The sequence below is a fragment of the Ctenopharyngodon idella genome, chromosome 21 (genome assembly GCF_019924925.1).
Source record: "Ctenopharyngodon idella isolate HZGC_01 chromosome 21, HZGC01, whole genome shotgun sequence".
NCBI classification, from domain to species: domain Eukaryota; kingdom Metazoa; phylum Chordata; class Actinopteri; order Cypriniformes; family Xenocyprididae; genus Ctenopharyngodon; species Ctenopharyngodon idella.
Window position 1 is genome coordinate 27,817,138 of NC_067240.1, and position 12,076 is coordinate 27,829,213.

The window sequence follows — 12,076 nt, forward strand, 5'->3', positions numbered from 1 at the left end:
GGGTGTGAGCAAAAACACACCATTTTTGTGTGTGTCCCTTTAAATGCAAATGAGCTGCTGCTCCCCGCCCCCTTTCAAGAAGTGGGCGGAGTTTCAAGAGCACATGCGACAAACAAACAGGACATCTCATGTTGTCATCTTGCTTTATCCACTATTAGTACATACAAGCCTGTTGTAGTGGACCCCGTCTGAATGATGGCCAAAACTTTACTGATGAGTTTTATGAAGTTTATTGTGCATCACACAAAAGATGAAGTGTCTGTTTTCACTCCAGAATATCACAGTAAGAGCTGAATAAAACACAGTACAAGTTACATTAAAGTCTTTTATCTATAAACTCTCTCTCCCTTGCATTATCATCAACATACACAGAGAATTACACAAAAACACTCGTTACAACTAACAGTAAACAAATATATACAGACCTTATGCCTTTTCGGGGGGTGCTTAATAAACCGGTATACTTTTTATCTGTAAAACAACTCCGATGAAATGTTATAAAGTGTGTGCTCTCCCTTTCATTTACTGCCGTATCCAGTATCGCTCTGGTGCCGTATTCACAAAACATTTTATCCTACCACTAAGAGTTCTCCTAAATGGCAGAAAAAGTTCTAAGTTAAGAGTTTTCTCTTAAAACCTATTCACAAAGCTGCTGAGACAAACTTTTACTAAGGAATAGACAGAAGTCTTAACCTAAGAGAAAGGGCGGGGTTGACCTTGTTGCTCTGGATGATGTCAACACACTTACTAACTATGCCCTCAGTGATTGGCTGATGTCAGCGATTTAATCATAGAAATATTGTAGAATGAGGTATCATGTTGCCATATACAAATAAAGGTTTTAAAATACGAATGTTGCCATATTCAAATAAAAATGTAGGCTAAGCGTCACTAATAAAACTAGTATATGTTCAGCTGTCAGCATCTTACATGTATGTGTCTCGAGAGAATGCAGAATTCAAGCGACAAATTATATTTTATAAACCAAGTTTGGGAGGAGCGCGTTCAAGCGCTCTATCTAATCAGCTCGAGAGGAGGTATATATTAACAGCCGAGAGCCAAATCACCTATAGTTACCTCGACAGTTTTCTGCATCCCTCAGCCACCCTGCTCCTCACTCTCAGCTACGGGGGAGAACTCTGGGTTTGGCCTAAATTCCAAGCTTGGAGCCCTTGATCCCCTTGGACAGCACACCAAATACGCTTATTATATATTTTTTTTACTCTGTTCAATCATTTGTAAGTGTGAACTCGTGAAAACAACTGCCACAGGTAATCGGACATTGTTTATTTATGTATTAAAGATTTATTTTTTATGTTTTATTGTAGCTTCAAATCTATAAATCAAAATATTTATTGAATTTATAAAGAAAAGCTTCAGCACCCAAGGCTCTATCGCTATTGCCTCAATGATGTACAGTGTCTTTGGGCGGATTTCTGAGGCGGATTGGCAGCAATGGCCATTAGGATTGTTTGTGATTTGGTCTTAGTGACTTAGGAGTCCTCTTGACTACTTCTAACATTTCACAGATTTAGGAGCTAGTTTTAGTGCTAAAATGTGAAATCCGAAAATAGAGTCCTAAAATTACGACTGACACGCCCATTATTTTTAAGAGTTTCTCCTAAATCGGTAAGTTAGGAGCTACTTTTAGCCTTAAGATGTTTTGTGAATACGGCCCCTGGAGACTATAAGCTGGATCACAAACAGTTGGTACCGATCCATATTTGACTAACAATGTTTTAGCAAAACCTATTTTGTATTGTCCCTTTGTATTGACCCTCGTTCACAAAGCAGTCTGGTGTAAAATGATTCGTGCAGACATAAACAAATTTAAGTATATGGGGGCGCATTCTCTTCAAAAACAAAACTAATCCACTGCGTCTTCAGCGGCTCTGATGTCAGGAGCACATGGAGACTGTTATGTTCACTTTTACATCCAACAACAAAACACCTCAATCACTTTCGAGACACTGTTGTCGCTACAGCTGCTCCAGCCTGGAGAAAATGGCGGACTGTGTACAACTCGCTCAGGGCTGGGTCTATGCTAATATGGCAGAGTCTGTCAGCAGTCATGGGCGGGGCTTGTGCAAACTGATGTCACTTTGCCCAGAATCTGCAAACGGCTTGTTCTGAGACACTGCTTATGATTTATGGGGATTAAAAAAAAGAGGATATATCGTTATAGGGTGGTTGTGTACACACTCCCAACAATTTATGTTCAAATACCATGTACAAGTGAATTTTGCATAATTGGTGCCCTTTAATTACGTAGCAGAGGGGGAGGGGCTAACAAACTCTGATGTTGAATGACAAAATAACCTTATAAAATTCATACACTACACGGTTGAGTACACAAGTACATAGAGTATAAGTGCATACTGTATAGTGCGTCATTTGGGATGCAACTATTGTCTTGCCAATCTAAAGACAAGTTCTCCTATACAGCTGACTCTATTATTTTACCATGAAATTGAGCAATTTGCCTTCATTCTTCAATACAAAGTTGACATCTGGCAACAACTGGTCGACCATTCAAAAAAAAAAAAAAAAAAAGATTTCTCAGGCAAATTTAACACTCATGTCTTGATGACATAAGTTTGCTAATGAGCTTAGCTTATGTCTTAAACAAAAGCATGATCTACACATCTCGTTTAAAATAAGTGGGGTTTTATACACGGTCAACATTTAAGTTAGGTTAAATTATTGTAAGTGATGTTAAATAACAGAAGAATCTTATATCTGTTTTGACATGACCTTTAAATTAAACTTCTTGAAGAAAGATTGTAACTTGCAGAGCCTACATTTCCTTTTGCGATTCTTTCCTCTCTTATAATAAATTCCATCCCAGTTTTCCTCCTCTTCATCTTCACCTATCCAAGGTCTCCATGCACCTCCGTTCAAACTAGGGTTAGCACGGGCATCGTCTGGCGGGTAGCGAACAGGTATTGCTGTGCGATTGTATAATGCTAGCCGTGCGAGTAGCTCCTTGACAACGTCAGGCCTTTGCACTGCAAGGTCGTGGCGTTCACAAGGGTCACCTGTAATGTTGAAGAGCCAAACTGATTTCCTTTTTTCTCCAGTATATCGCTCCAGGTGCCACCAGCTGCTAGGGAAGTTTGTAAGAACCTGGGGCGGCACCCAATCCCCATGGCCAGGGTCGCCCGTCAACAGCTTCCAGTCACCCACTCTAATGGCCGCTTGCACGGCTGTGTCCCACAGTCCATGGCCCTCCTTGACTGAGCTCCGACTGCGCCGGTTTAGAGGGTCGATGTTGTGAAGAATTTCCATTCGTGGGGATTCTTTCCCTTCACTAATGGTAGGCCAAATATCAAACCCATCTAATCCCTGATGCTGTGACACATTCCCCCCAGCAAGTCCAACAAGGGTTGGATACCAGTCTGTAATGTGTATAAGGGCTCTGCTGACCCTTCTTCGTTGGCGTATCAAGGGACTGTGCACGAAACCCACTGCTCTAATACCACCTTCCCAATACGTTCCCTTGCACCCTCGTAGGGGCCAGTTGCTGCCCCCCGTGAGTGGCTGGGCTCCATTGTCAGTGGAGAAGATGACAACGCTATTGCGGTAGAAGCCATACTTGCGCAGCGCATAAGTTATGTTCCGGACTGCCTCGTCAACAATAGAAACCATGGCTGAGTATTTCCTGCGGGGAACGTTGCCCATGCGGCGGTATGGATAGATGTATTCTTTGGGTGGCTTTAGAGGTGTATGCACTGCCTGAAGGGAAAGCAAGATAAAAAGAGGCTGACTGCTTGAGTCGTGCGTTGCTAAGATTTTGCGCACTCTCTGGGTGTAGAGGTGAGTTAAGTACTTCCCCCCTCTCCCCCATGCCACTGACTCACCTTCGTGTAGGTCAAAGCCACACAATGACTTGCCGTCACATGAGCCATATGTATAATAGTCCACGCTGCCAGTCAATGAACCGAAGTAGGTGTGAAATCCACGACGTGTGGGCAAACAATCTTTCCGATAGAAGCCCAAATGCCACTTCCCCACCATGTGAGTGGAGTAGCCAGCTTCCTGTAAGCGTTGAGGGAGAGTGACCGCATCCAGAGGGAGGCAGTTGGGTTGACGGGGTCTGATGATGGAATGCTGGAGGCCAGTGTGAATTTGATATCTAAAGAAAAGCATAAATACATTCCTAATGCTCAGACAGAGATAAAAGAACAAGAATTGAAACAATAAGGCTTTTACAGTAAGGTATTAAAGTCGACATGAACTCAAAACTGACCCTATTTACTATCTTTATCAAATGTGTGTCACATAATCGTCCTCCCTTTTTGACCCATCCCCCCATTTTACAATGTCAAATAATGGAAGTTAAATGGGTTGTGAACACTGTGTCATGTTGACTTTAAAAAAATTTTGAGGTCAACGATAACAAACTTGTGGACTTCACTAAATATAATTGTAAACAGGTTAAATGTTTTGTGATCAGATCACTCATACCACATTCAAAAGTTATTTACGTTTAAAGATCCAATTAAATTTTGGGGTGTGTTCCAAAATGACTATGGTGCTTTCATACTAGCATTTTATATGAACTGTACAGCTTGATACTGATATGAATGCAGTCATACTGAATTGTGTAAGTAAAAATGCTATTGATGAATTAGTATGAGGTAAAACCAAGGTTCAAAAATCAAGGTATGAAAATAAGGTGAGCAACACTTGCATTTTGCAGCTTTCTCCTATGTCGTCATTACCCATCAATAGGGGTAAACAGCTCCTGCTTTAATGATGCAAATCTACCCGTTTCAAACCCAAAAAATACAGTGTGAACACAATCTAGCTGGGGCAGGGGGAGGGGTGGAATCGAAATCTGGTTCAGACCAAGCAACTGAAGTGTGAAAGCACCCTAACTGACCTCTATCCATTCATGCATTTTCCAAACCACCTGTCCTATGTAGATCACTGGGTAACTAGCCACTTTTCCATTATCAGGCCAGTGCAAGCCAGTGCTAATGACATGCTGGTTGGGGCCAATGGCCTCGGACCTTGAGCACAGAGACCATTGTCCATTGTCGGGCCAGTAGACCCATAGCGCTATGCTAAAACCAGGCTTTAACATGCCTTTGTAGAACAACTTTACACAACCCCACATCACCAGCTGACTTGAAAACTAGCTAGATTGTAAAATTAACACGACATTTGGTCTTTACTTAAAGACTTAATACTCTTGCATTGATATTTGACCAATGATTTATGCTATAAAATTTTTTTACAGTGGCAGTAATTTATTAATTTGTGTCAGGAGTACACATCAACCATGCTGAATCAAACCGTTATTTATCATTACTTCAAAATAACACTCATACTTGTTCAGTCAGTTTTTATTTCAGCCAAAGCAAAAGAGGAAGCTCACAGACAACAAACAGGAGTTATATGAGTTAACTTGAGTATATGTAATATGCAGAGCAGCGGATCTATAAACCAAATAAATAAATGATTATAATCATATATGATTTGTTTAAGCTCTTCAAACAGACCCTGGTATTTTCCATAACCATTTATTATGGCAATTGTTAGCATAAGTAGCCTTTAGCATCGCATGAATACATTTCTGTCTCATACGGTGACCAGAATTCCCATCGGATCCCAATTGGAAGTTATTTCAAACATTCACTGGTGTCTGAAAGTGAGTTTTGAGCTGAAAATTGTTTTAAATGTCTTAAATGTTGAAGTTAGCTGGTAGCCTGGTATGATAACATGAGATATTAGCAGCGATGTTGACCCTCTCCTGACTCAGATAAACTCTGCCTTTGTTCATGACCACTGCAGCAGGTCCCTTCATGCAGGTGATCGGGAACCCTAAGCATCTTTCTTCTGTTGTTTTTCAATCAGTAGAAAGGTCTCTTTATTGTCCTAAGTTATTGTAACCGTGACCTTAATTGTCTACCACCTGTAAACTGTTAGTGTCTTAAAGGGATAGTTCACCCAAAAATGAAAATTCTGTCATTAATTACTCATCCTTATGTCGATCCAAACCCGTAAGACTTTCATTCATCTTCGAAACACAAATGAAGATCTTTTGATGAAATCTGAGTGATTTCTGTCTCTCCATTAACAGTCCAGACAACTACCACTTTGATGGTTCAAAAAGTTCATAAAGAGATTATAAAACTAATCCATATGAATTGAGTGGTTTAGTCCAAATTTTCTGAAGAGACAATCGCTTTATATGATGAACAGATTTAAATTAGACTTTTATTTACATATAAACATTAATCAGCAAACATAAACAGCAAGCTCAAACGTGCTGCGTAACGTGAGAATGAACCTCATTGGTTCTTGAGGAAATTCAAACGTGCTGCATAACCCTCGAGAATGAATCTAATTGGTTCTTGCGTAAGCTCAAACGTGCTGCGTAACACGAGAATTAACCTCACTTGTTCTTGCGGAAGCTCGAACGTTCCGCGTAACATGAGAATGAACTTCATTGGTTCTTGTGGAAGCTCGTAACACACTAGAATGAACCTCATTGGTTCTTGCAAAAGTTCAAACGTGCTACGTAACATGCGAGAATGAACCTCATTGGTTCTTGCAGAGGCTCAAACGTGCTGCGTAACATGAGAATGAACCTCATTGGTTCTTGTGGAAGCTCAAACGTTCCGCGTAACATGAGAATGAACCTCATTGGTTCTTGCGGAAACTCGAACGTGCTGCGTAACATGAGAATGAATCTCATTGGTTCTTGCAGAAGCTCAAATGTGCTGTGTAACACGAGAATGAACCTTATTGGTTCTTGTGGAAGCTCAAACGTTCCGCGTAACATGAGAATGAACCTCATTGGTTCTTGCGGAAACTCGAACGTGCTGCGTAACATGAGAATGAATCTCATTGGTTCTTGCAGAAGCTCAAATGTGCTGTGTAACACGAGAATGAACCTCATTGGTTCTTGCAGAGGCTCAAACGTGCTGAGTAACACAAGAATGAACCTCATTGGTTCTTGCAGAAGCTCAAACGTGCTGTGTAACACGAGAATGAACCTCATTGGTTCTTGCAGAAGCTCGAACGTTCTGCGTAACATACTAGAATGAACCTCATTGGTTCTTGCTGAAGCTCAAATGTGCTGAGTAACACGAGAATGAACCTCATTGGTTCTTGTAGAGGCTCAAACGTGCTGCGTAACATGAGAATGAACCTCATTGGTTCTTGCAGAGGCTCAAACGTGCTGCGTAACATGAGAATGAACCTCATTGGTTCTTGCAGAGGCTCAAACGTGCTGCGTAACACACTAGAATGAACCTCACTTGTTCTTGCAGAAGCTCGAACGTTCCGCATAACATGAGAATGAACCTCATTGGTTCTTGCTGAAGCTCAAACGTGCTGCGTAACACACTAGAATAAACCTCATTGGTTCTTGTGGAAGCTCAAACGTTCCGCGTAACACGAGAATGAACCTCATTGGTTCTTGTAGAAGCTCAAACGTGCTGCGTAACATGCGGGAATGAACCTCATTGGTTCTTGCAGAGGCTCAAACGTGCTGCGTAACACACTAGAATGAACCTCACTGGTTCTTGCGGAAGCTCGAACGTTCCGCGTAACACGAGAATGAACCTCATTGGTTCTTGTGGAAGCTCAAACGTGCTGCGTAACACGAGAATGAACCTCATTGGTTCTTGCAGAAGTTCAAACGTGCCTCGTAACACACCAGAATGAACCTCATTGGTTCTTGCGGGAGCTCGAACGTTCCGCGTAACACGAGAATGAACCTCATTGGTTCTTGTGGAAGCTCAAACGTGCTGCGTAACATGAGAATGAACCTCATTGGTTCTTGCAGAAGTTCAAACGTGCTTCGTAACACACCAGAATGAACCTCATTGGTTCTTGCAGAAGCTCAAACGTGCTGCGTAACACTAGAATGAACCTCACTGGTTCTTGCGGAAGCTCGAACGTTCCGCGTAACATGAGAATGACCCTCATTGGTTCTTGTGGAAGCTCAAATGTGCTGCGTAACACGAGAATGAACCTCATTGGTTCTTGTGGAAGCTCAAACGTGCTGCGTAACACACTAGAATGAACCGCATTGGTTCTCACACATCAAGTGAACATGCTTGAACTTCCTTTTACCATAACTGATGTGTGAGTTGATGAGGGTTTATATGTGAATAACAGCCTAAATTCAATCTGTTCATCATATAAAGCATTCGTGTCTCTTCAGAAAATTTGGACTAAACCGCTCAATCATATGGATTAGTTTTACGATCTCTTTATGAACTTTCTGAAGCGTCAAATTGGCAGTTGAATAGACTGTCAAAAGAGGAACAAAAAGATCTTAATTTTTGTTCCAAATAATGAATGAAAGTCTGACGGTTTTGGAACGACATAATGGTGAATAATTATTGACAGAATTTTCATTTTTGGGTAAACTATTCCTGAGGGTGAAGGACTGGTCCACATGTGCATGTGCAATAATTGTTCAAGGCTCTTTAAACAAGCATTACAAAAAAATCGTTGTTCAAACCCTTTCCAAAAAGATCCTTAAAGCTTATTTGGATTTTACAAAACTATCTTTAAAAAAAGGGACGTTTCTTTTTGCTGAGTTATTATCCTAACCGTTTTATATTCCCATTTCAGTGAACCTCTTTCATTTTAAGAAAAAGTGTAATTTCTTCAGACTGACGTAGTGAATACAGTGTGAATAAGGTGATGAGGTGAATGACCTGCCTGTGATGAGCTGGCTGCGGGACGGGGTGCACAGCGGCTGGACATAATAATTCTCCAACCGCACTCCCTCTGAAGCCAGCTTATCCAGCGTTGGGCTGCGGATCTCCCTACTGTGATAACCGATGTCATTGAAACCCTGGTCATCTGTCAGTATGAAGATGATATGTGGAGGTTTCTTCGGTCTGAAAGCTGCGGCTTGTTCAACCCGAAAGCGCTCGTCGTCCTCTCGACTCGATCTCGAGCCACTGCAAGACGCAGAAATTTGTAGACTGAGGAAGAGTCCGAAGAGCACGAATAATGCCATCCACCTCAAAAAGAGTCGCAACCCGATCAGCGTGCTCATCAGTTTTTTTTTTTTTTTTTGCAAGTTCAATGAGAAGGCGAACTAAACCTTTAATGACAGCAGAATCTTCGGGCTTTGCTCAGAGCCTGGCTGATATCAACGCGACGTGGCGTTAGAGATCTGAGTGGATTCCTCCATAACAGCGTGCGGTGAGAACTCAGTGCCAAAGCCCAGCAAACCGACTGACCAGCAAACAGACCTACAGTCCAATCGACCGTCTCACCTATGGAACGGCAAATAGGTCACATTGTGCTATACGGACACAATAATTTGGCTAAATGCGGCGCTTTTGATTCAATCCAAAAGTCGTTTACAGCGTACCGTAATACGCACACCGCGATTTAAAGCGTCTTAAACTAACAAAGAGCAAAAAAGTGGAGTTGATATTAAAATCAGCCCCTCCTTTTTCTTACACAGTCCAACCCCACCATGACGAAGGCGGTAAGAACTAAATAGTCGATTGTCTATCTGTTATTGCCTCATGGGCTGTGAAAGTGTTCAGACTGAGATTTCATTTTTGGGTTGTATTTACGCCTTTTATATATATATATATATATATCCACAAAAAATGACAGTTAAGCAATGGGGTAGGCCTATGAGACGATGCTCATGAACCCTGCCCACGAATAATGTGTTTAACATTTCAAACTATCACATTATTAGGAGAAGAACTGGTTTAATGCTTGCAAAAGCTAAATAATGTTCTATTCGTTCCATGTCAGTCTCCCCTCCATCAGTTCTGTGCATGCACCAGCCCGTTTCATTCCAAAATAGCAGATAATTCAGCAATAAACAGATAAAAACCTGCTGTTGCAAGGCCATCCAGCATACATTTGGTTGTGCCTCATAAACAGAAATATAAAACTTCTATTTGTTTTATAAAACAGTATTATCTATATCAGTGGTTCTCAACATTTTGTCATTCATTCAGCTTAAAGTCATAAAACTAATCTAAAAAGTGGAAGATGTTCAAAGTTTAATGACTATTATAAAAATGCCCCTCAAATTAAACTACATAGAGACCGTAAATTACATAATTTTAGCTATTGCAGTGGCTAAAATAGCAAAATACGAAAATTGGGCAGCCAAAAAAACAAACCAAAACAGACTATATGGATTCAAATTCTACTCCTGTTGAAGTATTATGTCAGAATGAAACTTAAAGGGATAGTTCACCCAAAAATGAAAATTATTCCATGATTTACTCACCGTCAAGGCATCCTAAGTGTATGTGACTATCTTCTTTCAGATGAACACAATCAGAGATATTTAAAAATATCCTGGCTCTTCCAAGCTTTATAATGGGAGTGATTGGTGCTTACGATTTTGAAGCCCAAGAAAGCACATCTATCCATCATAAAATATATCCATCCATCTCCAGGGGGTTAATAAAGGCTTTCTGAAGTGAAGTGTTAGAGTAAGAAAAATATCTATATTTAAAACCTTATAAACTATAATAGCCTACCTGGCATCCAGCAACGGCTGTATGCGAGTCGAGTTCCAGCAGAAGAGTGACTTCTGACATGAAACATGATGAACGTGTAGAGGATAGAGCAAAACAAAACACCAGTCACGAATTAGAAGTCTAAAACGAGAATTTTTAAAGACAAATGTTGGAGGATTTCGCTATAAAAGGAGCTTGAGTTTGTTGCTCAGACTTATTTGTTTGAACCACAAGAAGCGTCTACTCTCATCTAAGTTTACGCTACTCCTCCATACGTCAGGTCAGAGGTCACTCTTCCGCCAGGACTAGACTCATGTACTGCCATTACCGGAAGCTAGTGATTGTAGTTTATAAAGTTTTAAATATGGATATTTTTCTTACAAAAACCCATCGCTTCACTTCATAAGGCCTTTTTTAACCCCCTGGAGTCGTATGGATTACTTTTATGATGGATGGATGTGCTTTCTTGGGCTTCAAAATCTCAAACCCCATTCACTCCCATTATAAAGCTTGGAAGAGCCAGGATATTTTTTAATATAACTCTAATTGTGTTCGTCTGAAAGAAGTCATATACACCTAGGATGGCTTGAGGGTGAGTAAATCATGGGATAATTTTCATTTTTGGGTGAGCTAATCGCTTTAAAGGGTTAGTTCACCCAAAAATAAGAATTCTGTCATTGATTACTCACCCTCATGCCGTTCCACACCCGTAAGACCTTCATTAATCTTCGGAACACAAATTAAGATATTTTAGTTGAAATCCAATGGCTCAGTGAGGCCTCCATAGCCAGCAATGACATTTCCTCTCTCAAGATCCATAAAGGTACTAAAAACATATTTAAATCAGTTCATGTGAGTACAGTGGCTCAATATTAACATTATAAAGTGACGAGAATATTTTTGGTGCACCAAAAAACCCAAAATAATGACTTATTTAGTGATGGCCGATTTCAAAACACTGCTTTACATAACTAACCCTTTAATATCACAAATACTGCTCATAGAGTACAGTCAACAAGTTATATGAGGATGGAAGTACTTTCAAATATGGAGTTGTATAATGTCTAATTTTTAAAATGCACTTCATCATAGATTGTCCCGCACACAGGAGGCCTCAAACAATGGCTAATTCTCTTGGGAGCAGCGATTCTGGAAATGTAAGACTGATATGACAGAGGTGCCTTGGTGAAGAACTTGATTCTGATAAATGAACAGTAAATATGGGTGCAGGAAATATGTAAAAGAAACAAAGGGGACGTTCATACAATATATCGCACTCCATCAAGACTGTTTTAGGATGAAACCAATGATAATTTATGTTGAATATGCTAGGTGCATATAGGTACTACTTTCCTACACTGTATTTGGGAATGTAGTCACAATCAACCGTTCAGAGTACAGGATATTAAAATATCCTTATGCATATGGTTGTATTGTTGTATACATGCCTGATACCAGGCTAGCATGAACAATGAATTCTCATTTATGATTACTGGAAATATCTGTATTGGGTATATAAGAAAATCTACACATTTATCTGCAGCAGAGTCATATGGTGGAAGCATCAATATGATTGTCCATCGGAAAAAGAAAAATTAAAG

At 40.4% G+C, this 12,076-nt stretch overlaps 1 protein-coding gene across 2 annotated transcripts; it reads right to left on the reverse strand.

The window, feature by feature from the left end:
* Nucleotides 1-214: 214 nt before the first annotated feature.
* arsib (arylsulfatase family, member Ib) lies at nucleotides 215-9,447 on the reverse strand. 2 transcript variants are annotated; one of them, XM_051878320.1, is made up of 2 exons: nucleotides 8,685-9,447; nucleotides 215-4,135 (listed from the first exon to the last, which is right to left on the reverse strand). In XM_051878320.1, the coding sequence occupies exons 1-2, from the start codon at nucleotides 9,029-9,031 to the stop codon at nucleotides 2,734-2,736; spliced, it is 1,749 nt and encodes a 582-aa protein (XP_051734280.1). In that variant the 5' UTR covers nucleotides 9,032-9,447; the 3' UTR covers nucleotides 215-2,733. The 2 variants fall into 2 exon arrangements, with proteins under 2 accessions (XP_051734280.1, XP_051734281.1); XM_051878321.1 differs by lacking the exon at nucleotides 8,685-9,447 and having other exon boundaries at nucleotides 215-3,735; nucleotides 3,861-4,006.
* Between the last annotated feature and the right edge of the window lie 2,629 nt (nucleotides 9,448-12,076).

Excerpts from the sequence above, each read along its gene's own strand:
- arsib (XM_051878320.1), bottom strand. The coding sequence starts at position 9,031 with ATGAGCACGCTGATCGGGTTGCGACTCTTTTTGAGGTGGATGGCATTA. Across the intron at positions 4,136-8,684 it reads AGCCAGCTCATCACAGGCAG|ATATCAAATTCACACTGGCC; the intron begins GTCATTCACCTC and ends GCTTTTCTTTAG.